Source organism: Canis lupus, chromosome 13, assembly GCF_003254725.2.
Source record: "Canis lupus dingo isolate Sandy chromosome 13, ASM325472v2, whole genome shotgun sequence".
Lineage (NCBI taxonomy): Eukaryota > Metazoa > Chordata > Mammalia > Carnivora > Canidae > Canis > Canis lupus.
The window spans coordinates 10127906-10149449 of NC_064255.1; the positions used below are offsets into that span (position 1 = coordinate 10127906).

The following is a 21544-nucleotide window of genomic DNA, read 5'->3' on the forward strand; positions in this document are numbered from 1 at the left end:
TTTTGTGATTTTCTTTGTATTAGTTGTGATTCCTGTTGTCAAATTGCAAAAATAATTTTGTTACACATTTATTGATAAGGTCTGTTTTAGCATTTCTTGACATTATAATGTGATTCATTTTTGAAAGCAGCATTTCCACCACATATGAATTTTCTTGTTCAAGAGAAAGTAGGGAAGATAAACAAATGAAAGATCTATAGCATATTTTATTTGTTTTCTTTACTTGGATGCAGAGTAGATCCTGTTTCCTCACTGACTTCAGAGAATACAATTTGTAGTAGGACATTATATACATTAATTACTTCCCTTATACCTTGAAGATTAAACAAAAAAAAAACAGCAACGTGTACACAGTGAACAGTGAATAAATATTTGTGGAAGGAATGAATAAATATCCTTGAGAGTTCATGATATAAGGAGAAAGATAAGATTTAGGAAATCATCAAAGGTAAAGGTATAAGGGATTATATGATTATGGAGTGACATAGGATGAGAGCTTTAGAGTTTCAGAGAAGAGAGAATATTTCAAGTTAAAGTAGCGTGGGAAGAAATGGAATCAAGTTGGAACTTGAGCGACTCAGGTGGAGATGTGGGGGAAGAAAGCAGGACAATAAATCATTTTTTTCACTTGAAGTATTATTGTGTCTATAGGAACATAATAACAGAGGGCAGAAGACAGCTGAAACCGATGCTTACTGTGGTCGTTATTCCCTGAAAAACCCAGCTGTTCTTTTTGACTCAGCAGATGTTAAACCAAATAGACTACCATATGGAGACATTTTATTATTTCCTTATAATCAGGTAAACTCAACAAAATGATATGCTAATTTAATCTGTAAAATATCTAGGTAATAAAATGTCATGAAATTTTAAGACAGGGAAAAGTACTTGTCATGTGAAATTATGTCACATTGGACAGGTACTGTGGTTCGTATTCTGGGTGCTTATGATTTCCATTTCAGTTGGTTCTCAAAAAAAGGTATTTTAAAAAATATGCAGTATCACATGTATTCTGCTTTGTCTTATAATTTCAGAGAAAATTATTTGCATGCAAATTTAAGTACTAAAGTCATTAAAATGTATTATCTCTTCAATCTTCCTTCATTTATTAAGAAGAAACAAAAATGGATAGGCATCATAGAGTGATCTTGGGTATCCAGTCAAGGAAAAGTGAAGGAAAAGCATGAGCAGAGATGGTAGTTTTAGGGTATATATTTAAGACTAGCAATCATAGTTTTGTTTATCCTTTTTCTTGTTTTAAAATTCTCAAATTTGTGATGCATATTCTTAAGTTCTAAATATATTTGGTATGCTTAAGATGTTGTAGACCACTAAAATTGCTATTTTTTAATTGGTATTTAATTACTATTTTACAGTGACATTCATCTCCCTCTCTAAATGCTCAGCTACGTTAACATCCCAATTAATCTACTTGAATGTTTATCTTCTCTCTGTGGGTGATGGGCTTTTAAATTCACTGTGGAGTTCAGCTAGAGCTGGATTTAAGTGTTACATTGCTCCGTGACTATGAGGAGTGAATTGTTTTAATTTTTCAAGGAAACCATATCTAAGAAAACATTAAAGAATTAATCATTAATTGTAAGGTCACTTCAACTCCACTTCTTCTTCTAGGAAATCTTCCCCAATTCTTCTGTACCTAATAAGCTGAAATTAATTGTTCTTTCTCTGTGTTCTGAAACATTTTATACAGAAAATTCTCAATATTTATTTATTGGAATAGATTGAATTAATTTGAATTGCTAAAAAAACAACTTAAAAGTAAGATATTGTTACTGATTTCTTTTTAAAACTTTCTGTGTAGTTATGTTTAGCATACAAAGGATTCCTGGCAAATTATATTGCTCTAAAATTCCAATATCAAGACAGGAGCAAGATTACTAGAAGCAATGATATGCAATTTACATATGACTTTACTAATGGAAACACGTAAGTTATGCTATGAATTTAAAATTTAAGTTAGACTATAATATATAAGCTGAAAATAAACTCATGTTTTGTTTGGGCTTTTTTTTTCTCACTTTTTGTTGGTTTTTGACAAATCATGTGCACCATAGATCTGACTGCAGTTTTCCTGTCCTGTACATAAGCATCCTAACAAATAGTTGTGCCAAAAATCAATCTATAGGCTATGAAAATAAAAATTGGTCTAGTGTTATCATCACCTATGACCATTTAAAAGACAAAGCAATGGTAAGCTTTATCATTTAAACCATGTATTATTAAATCTAATAATGTTCCTACTTATTGAAGGAGGGTAGAAAGAGACTGCCTCATCACAATATTGTCATTAGATTTTGATCACTGAAGAAAAGGTCATTTCTGAGTGTAAGTGGAGAAAATAAAATGTTTCAATGAATATTCCAAAATTAGGGGAGAGAAGACTCTTTAATGGTTGATTTGCCAAAAGTTAGACACATAGAAATGCAAATAGAAAATATAGGGCCCAGAGAAAGCTATTTAATGACATTATAATTGCTATACCCTCAAGCACTATTTAGTTCTGCATAATTTTTAAAAATATTTTATTTATTTACATTAGAGAGAGAGAAAGAGATGGAGAGGGAGAGCATGAGTGGGGTGAGGGGCAGAGGGAGAAGCAGGCTCTCCTCTGAACAGGCAGCCTGATATGGGGCCCTACCCTTGGACTCCAGGATCATGACCTGAGCCGAAGGGAGATGCTTGACCAACCGAGCCACCCAGGCACTCAGTTCTGCAGTTATGTTCTGATTTTTATTAATTATTTAATCTTCTGAAATTTATGTCAACCCACTCTTGCATTTCCACATACAACATACACACATTTCACATACAATAGAAGTAAAAATGAAGACACGTGCATACACATATATACTTTTTTTATTTTAAAAAGTATTCCCCAAGTACATTTTGCTGTGATCATTGCCTGCATATCTGAATTGAACAGTAGAATCACAATTTTAGCTTTGATGAGCACCACCTGCATACATTTTACTCTTCCAGTGTAACAGGATTTTGGGATGTTTTACAAATCTTGGTTCTTCCTTGTTACTCAAAAGCATCACTTGCCATTATTGTTAAATAGATTCTGTTTCCTTCTAACCTGTAGTTTATCTGCTGTGAGGTAATTTGAAGATGTACTACATTTGATAGAAATGATGGGCTTCCTTTACTCTAAACACCACGAGATCTTTAAACAAGAGTATCATGATTTTAAAGGACTAGAGTTCGCTGTTAAAACTATTGCCAATTAAGGCAAAGTAAACTGTCCTGCTCCTATTGGGTATTTCTAGATCTGCTTTTATTTAGGCTAGATAGGCCACCTAGATCAAACGGATGTGTTAGCATTAGATTATTTTCAGGACATTGTTAGTGTTAGAAGAGCCATTTTCGGGATCCCTGGGTGGCGCAGCGGTTTGGCGCCTGCCTTTGGCCCAGGGCGCGATCCTGGGGACCCGGGATCGAGTCCCACATCGGGCTCCCGGTGCATGGAGCCTGCTTCTCCCTCTGCCTGTGTCTCTGCCTCTCTCTCTCTTTCTCTGTCTGTGACTATCATAAATAAATAAAAATCTAAAAAAAAAAAAAGAGCCATTTTCCTCTCAAGAATCATTCTATAACCTTCCAAAAACAGTGATGTTCATAACTATAAATCAAGTTTCAAAATTTGAAAAGTTAAATCTCATTTTCCTTTAGAAACCACTGTTATCTAGCCACAAAGGCAGTGTGCTGTTCACTTAAGCTTGATACTGTTTGTTATCTCCTTTTGTCTGATAAAGGGTCCTGTCCTGTATACCAAATTTTCAAAGTGTATTTTTTTAAACTTCAGAATTATATAATGAGAGTAGAATTCTACGGAGACCCTAAGTACTTTTTTTCGGATTTACTTGAAGAGCACATTAACTTAGTATAGTTTTGGATATAATTTTCTAAAAATGATACATCAGTTTAAGCCACGCTTTGATGCACTTGGGTAGATCCCATGATGAATTTATAAACCACGAAGAAAATTCGAATAGAAGGTGCCCAAACAAACTAGTCAGTTAATAACTAAGGTAGTAGCTGATGTAAAGATGATTGTTAAATTGTACTTAGTTATTTCCATGGCAATATTTATCTCTTTGTTGCAAACTCTCGTAGCCAAATTGCTTCATGGTAATTTATGGAATTCCAGTGCAGTTCATATGTAGTGAGAAATCTGAATCTAACTTACACATTTAAGAGGCATTGTACTACAAATCACGTAGCACTTAGAAGTAGAAAGTGCAACTCCAGCGAGCTCTTTTGGGAGTAATAACAAATTCCAGTTTTGCTTCTTAGTCCTGAACTGAATTTAACTGTTCTATCTCTGACATTTTTTGCTGACATAGTTGACTTTGTTGTAGTGTCTTATTTTTATTTACATGCTCTACACCAAGGTGCATACTCCTTAGTTTCCTTATGTATTGCTGCAGAATATTTCACGTCCCTATGGCTACTGCCAAGCTGCAAATAGAAGAAAACCCGTATTTGTATTCAACGTTAATTCCTTTACTACCAATTCAAGTTTCTGTCTGTTGTTTGTTGTTATGGCTGCTTTTCTGTGCTAATGAAGTATGCTTGATGGTCTTCTTGTGGGAAAAACCACTTCTACTCCTTAAGATTTTAAGGCTTTTTATAGTGGATGGCTTTACATTAGACATTACAACTGACCTATGCATCTAATTAATCAACCATAATTTTAGCTGGACCTATACTTGCATAGACCTTCTGGACCTCATACAAACCAAATACACTGGGTCAAATTTTTCTCTTCGGAGGATTGGTTTACAGAAAGCATCAGAATCACAGTCCTTCTATGTTGATACAGTATACATTGGACAGGCATCTACACTTTCAGCGTGGGATGGTATGTTGTATCTTTCCATACCTATTGAAACCTTCTGAATCTTATGTAGTAAAATCTTACCATGGAAATTACTTATATTCTTTAATTTAGATAGAAACATTAATCTATAAATATTTATGACTCATTCTTTTATCTTGATATTATAATTTAAATCATATTTTTTATTCTAAGGATAAATGTACCCTTAATGTAAGCTTTGTCATTATTGTAAGAATTAAACTTTGTAGTCCTGGATTCTGTTTACAGATATATAAACTATAGCAAACATTTTCATTTTGCTTTGATTTTTAAGAAACTAACTATGAAAATATCTGTTCCTAAAAGGCCACCATTAACATTGAAATCTGTTTGGTAAGATTCAGCTGACTATTTCCAAGGATTTAATTGTGATAATTAATGATACTTAAATGAAAACTTTATTTCTGGTAGCCTTAGCATTGTTTTTTATTTTAGTCATGTCAGTAGATGCACATATATGAGCTGTGATAATAAAATTAAATTGTGATCTTTTAAAAAAATCAACCTAATTTCAGTCACTGTGAAAAGTGACTACTACCATTTTTCAGAGGAATTTTGGGATCCTTTCCTTTGGAATTGTTTTCAAGTACAAGGTCATGAGTCAACTGGTAAAAAAATTAAATGTAACTATTTTAGAGTCACTTCTTTTGAATCCGGTCTTACCAGACTTACATTATGATTAGTGGAGCACATATATAAGACAGCTCACTTGTGTTCAGATAAATTTTGTAACTCATTAAATACCATGCATTTAGCACCTACCATGTGGCAGGCACTATGCTGGGTACTAAAGCAATTGCTGTGAACAAGACAGTCTTGGTCTTGTCCTAGTGTATCCTAGTAAGCACTGCATTCTGGGAACCTAGAACAGAGCAGAACAGGGCCACAGAAGGCTATGTGGAGCCCAGGGTTTGGTGGCTTTTATTTTTTTTTTTTTTAAGATTTTATTTATTTATTCATGAGAGACAGAGAGAGAGAGAGAGAGAGAGAGAGGCAGAGACACAGGCAGAGGGAGAAGCAGGCTCCATGCAGGGAGCCCAACGTGGGACTCAAACCCGGGTCTCCGGGATCACACCCTGGATGAAGGTGGTGCTAAACCGCTGAGCCACCCGGGCTGCCCATTTGGTGGCTTTTAACTATTTTCTTTTATCTGATGAGGCTTATACATCGACAGACTTTAAAGCTTTATACTCTAGAAGTAAAAGTTTACCAAGCTTCAAAAACTGCTTACCTGATGAATCTCTTTCTAAAATTTGATTCTAAACAGCTTATTCCATGACATGGATATAATTTGATAATTTTCTTTTTAGTAACAAAAGCTGCACAATTTTATTTCCCATTTATTCTTTGTTCTTTAGAAATGCCAAAGAGAAGACTGCCAGCACTAGCAAATAAAGGGATATTTTTAAAGCACTTTCAGGTGAATCACACCAAAATTAATGGATCAAGTGTGACCAACCAATATTCTATCACCATGACTTCATACAATTGCAGTTACAATATACCCATGATGGCTGTGAGCTTTGGGCAGGTAAGCCTAGAATTTTACAAGTTACTCTTTCCAATTTATGGGAAAATAGCTTTGATCTAGTAAATTTTCTTTTTTTTTTTTGATCTAGTAAATTTTCTTTTTAATTTTTACATATGGCTGACATAGAGATGGGCTAATAGGACAAGATAATTTTTCTAAGGATAAATGAAGACATTGAGGCTTGTAGAACTTGAGTATGAAAATTCACTTTAAGCATTAAAAAAATCTTGAAGAAATGTATCTGTGGGAAAAGACAAGGGGAAATATTCTTAAATAGTCAGATTTAAGTAAAGTTCCTCTCTTGACTTAAAAGGAAAAATTGTGGGCCCTTTCAATATATGTTCTGAACAGAGATTGTTGAAAGCAAATTTGAGATTCTGCAATATGTTTTAAAATGTTTCTGTTATAGGGGTGCCTAGGTGGCTCAGTCAGTTAGGCATCGAACTCTTGATTTCAGCTCAGGTCATGATCTCAGGGTTGTGAAATTGTGCCCCATGGTGGGCTCCGTGCTGGGCCTTTTTCTTTCTCCCTCTTCCTCTGTCCCTAAGCCCAACCTGTTCTCATGCACATGCATGTTCTCTCTCTCTCAAAAAAAAAAAAAAAAAAAAAAAGTAAAATAATAAATAATCAATTTCTGTTCTAAACACCATTTTTTGCTTGTATCAAAATTGGTACAGTGAGGGAAAAGATAGTTTTCCACAATTTCAAAAGGATCTGAACAATTTTTTGTACTGCTTGAGTTATTTATAATAAGATCAGTATTAAATACTGTAAGGTTTTTTTTATTTTTTAAATTATTTATTTAAATTTTTTAAAAGACTTTATTTATTTTAGAGATACAGAGAGAGTATGTGCAAGCAGAGGAAGGAGCAGAGGGGGAGGGACAAGCAAACTCTGCCCTGAGCACAGAGGGGAGAAAGAGAACACAAGCTGAGGAGAGGGGCAGAGGGAGAAGCAGACTCAACTGTGGAGCAAGGAGCCCCATGTGGTGTGGGGCGGGGCTGGGGGGTTGGCGGTTTGGAGCCAAGACCCTGGGATCATGACCTGAGCTTAACCGACTGAGCCACCCAGGACCCCCTGCATTTCATTTTCTTTGAATTGTAAATGGTCTGTGTTGTTAATTTTTGTTTCTATATGCTTGCTTTTGTATGTAGGAATGTGACTGGTTTCTGTGTTCATCTTACATCCTGCAACCTCACTGAATTCCATGAATTTTTACAAAGTAAATACCCTCATGTAACCACTACTCAGATCAAGACAAAGAAAATCATTAGCTCCCCAAGAGCCTTTCTTGTGCCTTCCCCTTGTCACTATATTATTCACTCTTCACCCCTGGATAACCACTGTTTTTGACATATACCACCAATAAATAGTTTTGCTTTTGCTTGTTTTTAATCTTTGTATCAATAAATACTAGTATGTACTCTTTGCATCTAGCTCCTTTTATTCGGTATTATGACATTTCTCTTTTGCATGTAGCCATAGTTCATTCTTTGTCATTGCTTTACCATATTCCATGATGTGAATATACCACAATTTAACCATCCTATTGATTAGCTTTTGCCTTATTTCCAATTTGGCACATTATGAATAAAACTGCTATGAACATTCTTGGCATATGTCTTTCGGCAATTATGTTTATTCATTTCAGTGGACAATGAGGCTTATAGTTTTCAATTCCACAAAATTCACAGACAACTGTGAGGGATCAGAAGCAGGAGACTATCATTGACTAGTAGAGTCACAATCTATGAATTTTCATAGCATGTGTTGCTTTTGGCAATTGATTTGCCAATCAACATTAAGCTTTTCTCCTGAGTCTGGATCAGTCTCTATGCCGATTTTATACTATCGTATATTGTTAGTTTTATAGTTGTATTATTTCTCCAAAAAAGATTTTGTTTTTTGATAGCTAAGACTTAATGTTTCTTTGCTGCCCTATGGTGATTAGCACTGTACCTTGAATGGAATGCCTGTTCAATAAATATTTGTTCGTTGAGTGATGAAGGGTATGCTCTGAATTAATGAGGTATTACTGGGATTCCAGCTGATTGCTGCACAGATGACTGAGTTGATTTTGGCCTCATTATCACAGCTGTGTAGGTATGGCCTGTGTTGATTTATGTGACACTCCTTCATGTTCTGAAGAATCTTGAATACCTGAGGCTCATTTATGTCATGTCACAGAATTGTATGATGGTGAAATAGAAATCATGTTAGCTGTTGTTATGTTTAATCATTTTATCAATATTTATTTTGGAAATTAGATCATCACAAACGAGACAGAGAATGAGTCTGTTTACAGAGGAAATAATTGGCCAGGGAAGTCAAAGATTCGTATTCAGAGAATTCAAGCTGCATCCCCACCTCTTAGTGGCAGCTTTGACATTCAAGCTTATGGACACATCCTCAAAGGTATATGGCAAAAGTTCAGAATGTGATATATATATAAATCAGTTAGATGGTGCCAATCTAAATAAACATAATAAACATTTTGGTGTATTTTTTTCTAATATGATTTCTCTACATAATTTATATAGTTGAGGTTATGTCAGTAATGTAAAGCTAAATTGTTCAGAACAAATTACATTTTCACTTTTTCTTCATCGCCTCTCCAGATATAACAGGTTATATTTCCAAAGTTTGTTTTTCTTTTATAACCCTTGGCTTGTAGGTTGTCTATAAAGTTAATCAATATTAAAAATAAAAATATTTGAGCCATGTAATCTGACTTACATTACCCATGTAATTTTTGCTTCTAAGAGATACATAAATTCTTGGCATAAAAAAGATATAAATTTCATTTTTACTGTATTGGAGGAGGACAGTTGGCTTACAAGTGATAATCCACAGTACACATTTCCTATATTTTAAAGGTGAAATTTAATTGTGAATTTTTGACTCATACTATTTCCTGTCTTTCTGTGTGTGCAGGCCTTCCTGCCACCGTGTCCGCTACAGAATTACAGTTTGCTCTCCAGAGTGTAGAAAAAGTTGGACGAGTCTCAGTGACACGTGAGGGAACCTGTGCTGGATATTCATGGAACATCAAGTGGAGAAGCTCATGTGGAAAGCAAGATCTTCTACAGGTTCCTTCAATTGGCTCGAGTTTTGTTTTTTTTCTGTGTGTTGCTTGCTTATTTGCACCATGCCTCATTTTATTTTTCACCCAGCCTCATTTTTATTCTCTTTTAATTTTTGCTTATTTTTTTACCTACTTTATTTTTTAAATTTATTTTTATTTATTTATTTTACTTACTTATTTTTTATTTTTTTTATTTAAATTCAATTTGCCAACGTATAGTATAATACCCAGTGCTCATCCCATCAAGTGCCCTCCTTAGTGCCTGTCACCCAGTTACCCTATCCCCCCACCCACCTCTCCTTCCACGATCCTTTGTTTCCCAGAGTTAGGAGTCTCTCATGGTCTCTAATTTTTCCCACTCAGTTCCCCTCCTTTCCCATAAAATCCCTTTCACTATTTCTGATATTCCTCGGATGAGTGAAACCATATGATGATTGTCCTTCTCCAATTGATTTATTTCACTCAGCATAATACCCTCCAGTTCCATCCATGTCAAAGCAAATGGTGGGTATTCATCTTTTCTGATGCACCTGGCCTCATTTTTAAAAGAATTTGAGACTCTCTGTATTTTAAAAAATGGAAACTGTAGATTAAACATAAAAAAAGGAAATTGAGATGAAGATTGTTCTAAATTAAGTTGATGAGATGTTCTCTTTCATGGAGAATTGCTACTGGTACTTTATTTGCTGTCCCCTCTGGAAAGAGTCCAGGAATATGTGTTAGAAGACTCTTGACAGGGATCCCTGGGTGGCGCAGCGGGTTAGCACCTGCCTTTGGCCCAGGGCGCGATCCTGGAGACCTGGGATCGAATCCCACATCGGGCTCTCGGTGCATGGAGCCTGCTTCTCCCTCTGCCTGTGTCTCTGCCTCTCTCTCTCTCTCTCTCTCTGTGACTATCATAAATAAATAAAAATTAAAAAAAAAAAAGAAGACTCTTGACAGGAGCAGGAGGAGTCCAGGCAGGGCCTGTCTCGGGACTAAATCTGGGTATACTTTATGGGGGGACCAAGTATAATCACTGTTGCTGTCTATAATTCTACCACCATCCATTAGAGCTGTATTCTGGGGCCTTGGATACTATTCTGGTTCTAAAGGTGATCTTTTAAAGTTCACAAGGGAGTCACATGTTAAGTTGTCATCTAACTACCTTTGCTTAGAGTGTGGAGGAGGTGGGGAGGTTGGGCCCAAAGTATGTGAAAGACAGGAGTCTAGAGGAGTCTAGGGGCTCAGATTGTCAAATATTAAGAAGATGCTTTCAAGTGACAGAGTGTGAGGAAAGAGTCTCTCTCATGCACTGTTTTAGTGAGAAAGTCAATTCATATGACTTGGGGGATTATATAGTAGAGTCCGAATATAGATACCTTCTGATTTAGCAATTTCAGCTATTAAACTCTATACTACTAAAATAATAACACAAATATGAAGTGATATAGGCACAAAAGTAGTCACTGCAACAGTATTTATAATAGTAAAAACCTAGGAACCTATCCCCATCAATAGAAGAATGGTTGTTAAAATGCCACAACTTTAGCATGACTGTCATGCAGCCATAGGTAGACCCATGGATATTCACCTGGAAAGATGTCCATCACATAAGGTAGAAAAAATGCAATGGTTTACTTATGAAGCCACTATGGGAAAAAAAAAGAGGGAAAGAGAAAGGAAAAAAAGTATATAAATGTAGTGTATAATGTCCACACATAGACTATGGATGTGCAAAATAGTAACAATCATAAAGATATGGAAGTTCTTTAAGAAAATGTATCATTTAAAACTAGAATTAGAAGATTCTGTAGCTGAGCAGCTCTAATGACTGGTCTTCCTCTTGTTATCTCTGCTGGTATCTGTGCATTTATCTCCTTGTCTCTTTCCTGACCAGTCTCCTCTGCTTGCTCATCATTTCTGCTTCTCATCACCACTTCGCAACCCATGAGGCCCAACATGGAGACTCCTATCTCTTTGCTAGGTGCCGTATGTATCAGAAGCCTACCATATTGGCAGAGGGATTTTGGATTGACCAAATTGTACATATTGATTTTATTTGATTCATTTTTATTATTGGCAAAAAACATAATTCCACAAGTGGATGAAAAACCAGGATGGGCAGGGGTAAAACATGCTAAAAGAGAAAAGTTAACTCTCTAGAAAAAGGAATAAATAAATTCAACTATTCAACAGTCATTTGTCAAAGTGGTGATATTCAGAAAAAGCAAAGAACTTTCTGAGAAAATAAAATTTAGTAAAATCATTTTCCTGAGACATATTTTATTTTAAAATTTCAGGTTAATTTCAGTCATTCAATTTAACTTGTAATCGGTGCAATATATGATAAGGCAATAATATTAGTGTTATTTTATTGGGGGTATATTATGCTTACTTGTAAGAGGCTCCTTCCAAAAATATGACTAAAATGTTATAGAATTTTTTTTTTATCCTTAGCTTTTATTCACTTTCAACCTTGCTTAATTAAAAAAAAAAACTAATGTGGTCATATTTATCATGGCCTTTCTAGTAAAATAATTTTGTGTAACAATAGATTAATGATTCCCATGTTATTGGAGAAAAGGCTAATATGACAGTTATGAAGATAAAGGAAGGTGGCTTATTCAGACAACGTATACTTGGAGACCTACTTCGTACACCCAGCCAACAGCCACAGGTATTCTTGAAACTTTCCTCATGACATTTAACATAATTTTAAGTGTGTAACTACTTTCTAATACATTAAAGACCAGTTAAACAGCAGAGATGGTGTCTTTATTTTCCTGTGAATATTTGTGTCAATAGTTGATTAACTCAATATTATTTTGTGACTTTTGGGAAAATTATCTTCCTTATGATAAAAGCATAGATCTATAAACTTTGCTATTGCCTGTTAGAATTTGAAAATGTATTCTTTCATTTAATTTTTACGTCATTCTGTGAAGTAATTATTAATATTACTACTTTAATGATGAGGAAATTAATATGTAAGAGGTCAGAGGACTTTCTCAAGAGCAGCCTTTATTTTCCTTCATAGCACTATTCACCACTAGGTGAATTGTATGTATTTACTTTTAAAAAAAAAATTGTAGTCTTGGGGCACCTGGGTAGCTCATTATGAGTTGAGCATCTACCTTTGACTCAGGTCATGATCTTGGAGTCCTAGGATAGCCCCGAACTGGGGGCTCCCTGCTCAGTGGGAGTGGGCTTGTCCCTCTTCCACTCCATGTGCCCCATTCGTGCTGTCTCACAGTGCTCTCTCTCAAATAAGTAAATAAAATCTTTTAAAAAAATGTATAGTGTTGTGAAACTGTCTCTTTCCCACTAGGACATAAATCAAGTGACAGCAGGGATGTCATTGGTTGTGTTTAATGATATTTTACTGTATTTTACAACTGTGTCTTTGCATAGAAGGCACATTTGCTGAATGAATGAATGAATGGTCAAAGCAGAAAAAGTTTAAATAGAATAGGATAATTTTTATAAGCAAACAAGCAAACAAACAAAATTCCATCATTTGTTTAAATCCTATGCATATTCTCCTTAGCCATGCTACCTTTGTTCTCTCTCTGTGTGTGTGTGTTTCTTTATTTGAAGGTTGAAGTCTATGTCAATGGAATTCCAGCTAAATGTTCAGGTGACTGTGGGTTTACATGGGATGCCATGGCCACTCCATTAGTCCGGGCCATCAGCCCATCTCAAGGTAATCTCCTGCTTTTTAGCTTGGAGTAGAAGATGGAAGACAACTAGCAAAAATGTAAACTCATAATGATTTTTTAATATACTAGTTTCACCGACTCAGGCAAGCAGTTATTTCTACAGAGTTAAAAAAAAATCTATCAGATCAGAAAGCTGTGGACAGAGCATTCATTACTTATTTTTGAATAAAAAAATCACATTTGAAGATGGACTCCTCAGCCTTCTACTTCTTTAGTTTCACCACATTGGAATCAGTATCTAAAATTTCACTCTGATAAGGCATTTTTGTGAAAGGCCGCTTGCTGGGGTATTAATGGGAATCTTTCATCATATGAGACCACTTCTAGGAGATTTAGTACTAGAAGGTTGGTAATGAGACAGCTGCTGTTTAGTAAAAGAAAATAATTAGGTCCTAGACTTGAGAACTGGAGAGAAAAATTATTGCCAAGAACTCAGTCTTGGGTAACACATTGTACCATATCTTCATAATATGTTGTTACTTTAAAAAGCATGGTTACGATTTGTGTCTGAGCTCCCAGGTGCTGAAGTAAATAGCAGGTCTAAGGATTGCTGGGAGTGGCTTGTGGTTTCAGTCAGAAAGATGAGCTCAGCTACTATAATCACAGATCTGATCTTGGCTAGTAGGAAAATTCATCTGCTAATTATATATCAGGGAAAAACGGGAAATTTTAAAAACAGCACATCTCTGTGTCTGAAGAATAGATTCTTCAGACTTTTTTACATTAATGATATTACTTTGGGACAATTCATGTCACATGGGGTCAGAGCTATCAAAAATAAGAATTTGATTAACTTTCATTTGGTTGTGGTCCTTCAGTATTTACATTTTTACATTTTCTATCCTTGTATTTTGTAATGAATTTCAATTTTTTATGTACTTCCTGAAAAAATTGTTTCTTACTCAAAATAATTAATCCAAATTGCCTTTTGCCATATTTTGATAAATTTAAAAATAATTAAAAGATTAATAATGCTATAAAAACACCTATATTCTTTCATTGAAAATTAGCACTGTTAACATTTTGTCATGTTTACTTCCTATCATCAATATAAGAAAGGAAATATTATAGGAATAGCTCAGGTCCTCTCGAGGCACAATTTCTTCTTCTAGTGTCTAAAATCTCCCCAGAGGCAGTCACAATAATTAATTTTGTGTGTATTCTTTCATGCCATTTTTAATACCTTTTGTATATAACATGCACATATGGTAATTTTGCCAGTTTTTTTAAGCTTATGGAAGAGATGTTGAAATGTAAGTATCAGAGATGTTACATTGTAAATATCATTTGTATCTGACTTTTGTCATTCAACATTCATTTTGAGAAATATTTATATGGTTTTATGCATGTCTAATTCATCATTTAAAAATATTTCATGAATATATCTATTTTCATCTGTATTGATTGACATTTAGATTGTTTGCATTTTTTTGTTTTTACCCATAACCATATTGAGCTTTGTTGCACAAATCTATTGTATACATACTAGAGCTTCTTTAGGGTATATGCCCAGAGAGAATTGCTGAATAAGAAACGAGTGAACGTGTATTCAGTTTATTAGATGACCAAATTGCTCCCCAGAGTGCCTGTACTTGCAGTAGGTATGAGAGTGCCATATTCTCCACATCCTTGTCAATATTTGGTATCATCAGTTTCCTAATTTTGGTCAATCTGATGGGTAAAAGGGGTTATCTCATCCTCGTCTTATTTTGTCTATTCCCTTATGAGAAATGCATGTGATCCTCTCATCTGCTTCCTGGACATTTGCATGATTTCTTCTGCAAATTGTTATTGACATCCTGTATCCATTTATCAGATTGTCTCTTTTCTATTGACTTATAGCTGTGTATTACATAATATGTTTACCAATCTTTGCACATGTCTACTCCCACTATGTCACCTGCACTTTGTTTTAGTATCGTGCTCATGGAAACATTTAAATCGTTGATATATTCCAATTTATTTATCTTTTCCTCTATGGTTAACCATGGCTTTTTAATCTTATTTAAGAAACCCACCTATACATTAAAGTTGTTTGATTATGTTTTCTACTAAAATTCTAGAGTTCCACATTTTTCATTCTTAGCCATTTAAGCCCATGTAGAATCCATGTTGTATGTGATGCTATATAGCCAGGGTGACTATATCATTTATGGATCAAATCTGGACACTAGAGTGAGTGTAAAAACTTTCTGTATAAGGTATTGAGACAGTCGGTGTACCCTGGTAATATTTCAGGCACTTTAGGATGTGTGTCACCCTAGATAGAGGAATCTTATTTTATCACAAGTGGGAAGTGCCCACAACACATTTTGTGCAGTTCTTCCTTTTCTCATGAATTTGTGATGGCAGTTCTGTCATAGTATAAATTATCATATAGAGATGCCTGTTTAATTTGTCATGACAATAATTCTCCTTATGTCATTCCATACTTCAGTCAGGTAATTCTGCTAATCTCTCTCAACATAGAGTTAAAATATGAAACAATGCAGAACAATTCAGTGGAAAAAGTTTACCACTGGTAAATACGTGTCTATCTTTTCCCTGGTTGCTTATAGGCTTATTGTTTGTAGCCTTTGGAAGATAGGCTTATTTTTCTCTGCAAAACATTTGATTTCATAAGAACAGATTCTGTATTTTTTTTTCATTTTAATACTGTTTTTTTAAATTGGTCATTTTCAGGGTCCTATGAAGAAACCACAATTCTAACCATATTAGGCTCTGGATTTTCTCCCAATTCCGCTGTATCAGTTTCAGTTGGACCAATGGGTTGCTCTCTTCTTTCTGTGGATGGTAAGTCCTTTGTAAAATTATTATTATTACATCTAATTGTTTTTCTCTAAGAGAAAGTAGAATCAAAGAGCAGTATTACAGTAATCCTCCTATAGAATACCCTATGGGGGCATGAAATAGGCAGACTTCTCTGGGTAAGTGCATTATCTTGTAGATCTTTGGTTATGACCACAAACTAATTCTTTCACTGTTGCACAGTGTCTATCTCATAGCAGTTGACTTTTGTTCTTTTACCCTCATAAAGTGTTATATAGAAGCTACTATCTTTCTTTGGTATGTCTCTGGGACAGAAAAATATAAGCTGCCACTCTGGCATCCTTCTCCTTATGCTTTGACAGTATCACATTAGTAATGCAGCAAAAGGATATGGCCATCTTCCCTGACTCCTATTATCTGTATCCCTTAACACAGAATTTCAAGATTATTCACAATTTCTATTCTTGAAAAGTGAAAGCCATATTTATTTCTTTCCCTAGAAATTATCTTTCATGATCCTAGGTGTTTTCCTTAATTTTAATAGGTTGGAATTACATAAGCAAATTCACCTTCCATATAATTTGTTTTTAGTTCACATACTCTATGCATTCTCGAGATCTAAGTCAATAATGCACCTGTATTATAAATGCACATAGACTGTTCTAAATGTAGTATGAAGGATAGGCTTTAATTTAGGTTTTGATCACCTTTCTTGATGAAACTTGATATTTTATTTAGCTTTGGACATGAATCATATATTGAATCAACAGTTTTAGAATTACTGATAAAACTGATTTTACAGATTAGGACTTTTAAATTATTATTACAATAACCTTTCTCTCTTTCTTTCTCTCTCTCTCTCTCTCTCTTTCTCTCTTGACCACAGTAGAAATAAGGAGCAAATTTTTCACTTTGCTTTTTTTTTTCATCTAGCTTTTTTCTAACAGTTTCTGATTCATAACATCAAATAGCTTGTAAAGATTTCTGCCCCATTAATATATGAGTAGTTTTCCTTAGATACATTTCCTGGCATATAAAAATGAAGACCAGTGTTTATATTTGCAAACATAAAATTTCAGTAATTTTATCTTATAAAAATATTTGATTTATTGTATTTTTCTTTTTTTTTTTTATTATAAGAAAGTGAGATCAAGTGCCAGATTCTGAATGGAAGTGCTGGACGTTTCCCAGTTGCTGTGTCTGTAGCTGATGCTGGACTAGCACGGAATGTAGAGGGTGAAGTATTCTACTTCATTTATCAGAATCGGATCTCACACATCTGGCCTGCTTCTGGAAGCCTGGCAGGTAATAGTTAATTGTTCTAAACAAAGAAAATTGCATACATCTCCATCATTTCATTGTACTGTTTCTAGAACAGAATGGAGGGAGAGGAACCCAAACCTCCCTCATATAGAACAAAGGAGCCTCCCCTTTTGGAAGGCAGGGTGATTAAATGGCTAACTAATTCTTTTGTTTCTTGTGAAGCACAAGTCAAGGTGACTGCTTATACTTACATCTTAGGTTATTGAATTAATATCATCAATTATTACATGTTTCTATAACAAGCTCATCAATTATGTCAAGATAAGATTTATTAGTTATTATTCTGCTTACCAGCTGCTCCATTTGTAACCACAGTCTCAATGGAGCTACTTGACCCAGAAAAAGTTCTAGGAACAAATCAGGGAAAGGAAAGCTGACGCAGAAGATGGAAAGAAAATAACACATTTTTCCTGTCCTGCTTCATTTCCTTTGCCTTTGTTTGACCATGCTTAGTTTTGGATTTTTGTTTTGGTCTTAATCTCTTCAGTGTGTTTTCATCTTACTTTATTTTATTTTTGTTTTGTTGGGATTTTTCTTAGTTCCTTTTACTTAGAAATATTAAAATGTGAAATTTGGGAAGAGTCTTAATTCACTTTCACACCCACAGAATGGTTGAGCATATAGAAAAAGCATAGTTTCTCTTGAGGATGAAGACACTGTAGAAAATAGATAGCAGTTGCTGCTAGTGATACCCCAAAGCAAATGGCGGTTACAAATCTGTTATTTCATTAAATCACTTAGCCCAGTTCCTTGATGGTTCCAGACTTCAGAACTCAGGCTCTGTTATGTGGTGGTGATTATATACATCTCAAGTCTGGTCCTTGGTCTATTTGCCAACCTGTCTCTTGGATGACTAGAACATTATTGAATGATGAGTTAGTTGCTGAAGTTTCCTTTTGTTATTGTTGGTCTATTATTGTTGTTTCTTCATGAAGGTGGTACTCTTTTGACTCTATCTGGATTTGGCTTTAATGAAAATTCAAAGGCATTAGTTGGAAATGAAACCTGCAATGTGATTGAAAGGGATTTGAGTAAGATAACCTGCAGGACACCAAAGGTAAGGCATCTGATTTTAGTTTTTTGTTTTTTGTTTTTTTGTTTTGTTTTGTTTTTTTTCTGAAAACTTATGAACATCTCTGTAGGTTAAACAAGTGACATTTTTACGTAGGAACTGCAGCATTACAGTGTTGTTCCCTAACGATTATTTCTTCTACATCTTTCTGCTAAGACCCTAATATGAAGCATTATATCCACATACTTATATACACATACCAATTAGAAAGACAGACACATGAACCCATGTTAAACAACGTGATACAAAGGCAAAATAAAATATAGTGAGGAGAGGCTGTCAAAAAGAGTTTCACAGAAAAATTGATGGGCTATCAGAACTTGAGGGATGAATGAGAGTTGACCAGGTAAATCCAAGGATGAAAAAAATTCAGTACTAACAGACAGTCTAAAAAAAATTCAAAGAAGCAAATCTAGGCATTTTTTGTTTTTAAAAAAGAATATATGTTTTGAGTGTGTTATAGTTTCAGTTTGTTTACGATGAATAAACAAGTAAATAAGTAAAGCAGATACAAAAAAATGAAATTCCTCTTGGAATACTGCATCTTAGCATGATCTTTGTTCTTTATCTTAAAAAATAGTCTCCTAATTTAAACCAAGGTACTTGTTTGCTTATTATGTGCAAAGGATGCTGAATCCAGTAAGTAACATTAAAAAAAAAAATTGAGCAGATTCAGTGTGGGTATAATGTAGTTAAAATCTGTAGGAAAAGTAAATTTGAGCATGTGTTGGACCGAATGATGATGAGAATCTGGAGGATATGGTCAATGAAAACTTTGTTTAAATTATTCGTTTAAATGCTGAGTACATATTGAGCAAATAATACATGTTGGAATAACATTTTTCCTAATTGGGAAGTGTGTAGATACTCTATCAGTAAAAGCACTAAACATTTTTCTTAGGAGTCCAAATGTTAGTCTTGGATTCTGAAACTAGGTCACCAAAAGGATATAATAATGTGATTTGTCAGTAAAGAGGAATAAAAAATTACATTTGAGTGTATTTTAAGAGTAAAATGTCAAAACTTTTAGCATCTTAATGCTTTATCAATTTGAGTCACTTGTCCAGAGAATCTTCACTATATTGCAGAGCCCTTATGAACCCAATAATATGGATGCATTTAAATTGGTCATAAACATCCTCAAAACTGCTATAGCATATGCCTTTATCTAAAAAATTAAAGCATGTAGCTTACATTGGACACTATAGCTTTCTGAATATCTGAAAACTGATTATTGATTCATGACTTTGAAACTAAACATCTTCAGCAGTTTATTTTGAATAATTCTATTTGTTTTTAGCTATCAAATTTCTTCATTTCAATGATTCAATTTTTTTAATTGTTTCATTTTTTTCTTCTTATTTCAGAGAATTGAGGGTACAGTTGATATTTCAGTTATTACCAATGGATTTCGAGCCACAGCAAAGGATGCTTATAGTTATAATTGTTTACAGACTCCAGTTATAACTGATTTTAGTCCAAAAGTTCGAACAATACAAGGTAAGAAAAATTTCAGTAAGATCATTTGATATATATAAGGTATATATACAAAAGATACATGTATATGTGTGTATATATAAATGTAAGATATATATAAATCACATAGATAAATGTAAACTATTTTTTTCAAGATTTTGTTTATTGATTCATGAGAGACACAGAGAGAGGCAGAATCATAGGCAGAGGGAGAAGCAGGCTCCCTGCAGGGAGCCCAATGTGGGACTCGAATCCCAGGACCCTGGGACCATGACCTGAGCAAAAGGCAGATGCTCAACCACTGAGCCTCCCAGGAGCCCCAAATGTAAACTATTTCTAGAAAGGTTTTTGAAGCATGGTTTCTTCTGCAGTTGTTTCTTAAAGTAAAACCAGCCACAAGTTTTATTTTTTTAAGCATAGATTAGTCTATTTATTATTTCACTTTGAACATGTGTAAAGAGAAAAAAATACATTTTTTAGAAAGCACTTTGCCATCTTTTTTCCCTGTGAAACAATTGAATATGAATTTTATCTCTACATGGCAATCAATTCTATCAATTCTTGAATTCTATCAAGAATCAATTCAATTCTATTGAATTCTATCAATTCTTTCACTGACTTTTCTTTTGTCTCTGCAAACATTAGTATTTCCTAAATCCAATAAAAGATAAGAAGCAAGTTGGTTTACTTAATATGTGAATTTGATGCCACATAATAAGTTGAATCTTCTTGTAAAACTTTTGTTCTCTTTTAAAATAATAGGAGACGTTAATTTAACAATTAAGGGTTATAACTTTGGAAGTGAAACTGCACAAAATGTGGAGGTATATGTTGGAGGAAAACCCTGCCGGATTTTTCAATGGAACTTCACAGATATTAGATGTCTTTTGCCCAAGTTGTCTCCTGGAAAACATGATATCTATGTAGAAGTCAGAAACTGGGGCTTTGCATCAACAAGGTATAATAATGACCGTGGAACACAGGGGGCTAATGGTTTGGGGATGAGAAAAGAAATAGTCATTATCTTTATAAAATTTCAGCTGCTTTTTTCACCTATCTGTATACCTCCTTTTACAAGATGTTCTGAGAGACTATCTCCTACAGAACAAATACGTGTTCAGTTTTGAGACCAATTCCATTCAGATTAGGTTGTAAGATTCTTTGTGGAACTACATTTATGTACATATCACATAATTTTCATTCATTCTGGAAATACTTATCGACCCATTAGTAAGGGGCAGATACTTGCTCAGTGCTGGGTTTGCCAGGGAGAATAAGAGGGACCTTCCTCCACTGTTAGTAATGCCCACAGTTTTGTTGGGGAGGCAGATTCCAAACAGAAGATTACATCAATAACTTAATTATAAGTGTGAAAGGGGCTATGAGTAAGAGGTAGCAGGTCTTAGGAGCATATACTAGTATGCTAGTCACTAGATACAAGTGACCCTTAAATTGATACATACATGTAACTTTTCCTGAGGTACAGGAAACCGTTCTCTAAAAGGTGACAATTAAACCAAGAAATGTGTAGGAGCTGACCATAAAGGAGAGGATGGAGAGAATCCTTCTCTAGCTGTTTCCTTTATGTAACTATTCAGTGTTTTCTTCCCAGAAGCTGTTTGTTAAAATTTTTGTAAAATTTTAGGTCTAGCATAAGGGAAGTACTGGTTCAGAATACTTAGAAAAA

The 21544-nt window shown here is 34.4% G+C and overlaps 1 protein-coding gene across 4 annotated transcripts in view; it reads left to right on the forward strand.

Moving 5' to 3' along the window:
• Positions 1 to 21544, forward strand: part of PKHD1L1 (PKHD1 like 1) — a 147541-nt gene that overhangs the window by 39116 nt on the left and 86881 nt on the right. For all 4 annotated transcript variants that reach the window (XM_025451092.3, XM_025451093.3, XM_025451094.3 and 1 more), the window contains exons 20-32: positions 652 to 801; positions 1823 to 1947; positions 4719 to 4882; positions 6259 to 6431; positions 8699 to 8846; positions 9366 to 9520; positions 12053 to 12175; positions 13096 to 13201; positions 15900 to 16010; positions 17127 to 17291; positions 18245 to 18366; positions 19749 to 19881; positions 20620 to 20815. In XM_025451092.3, the coding sequence (XP_025306877.3) occupies positions 652 to 801; positions 1823 to 1947; positions 4719 to 4882; positions 6259 to 6431; positions 8699 to 8846; positions 9366 to 9520; positions 12053 to 12175; positions 13096 to 13201; positions 15900 to 16010; positions 17127 to 17291; positions 18245 to 18366; positions 19749 to 19881; positions 20620 to 20815 (1871 nt within the window). The remainder of the gene's footprint in view (positions 1 to 651; positions 802 to 1822; positions 1948 to 4718; positions 4883 to 6258; positions 6432 to 8698; positions 8847 to 9365; positions 9521 to 12052; positions 12176 to 13095; positions 13202 to 15899; positions 16011 to 17126; positions 17292 to 18244; positions 18367 to 19748; positions 19882 to 20619; positions 20816 to 21544) is intronic.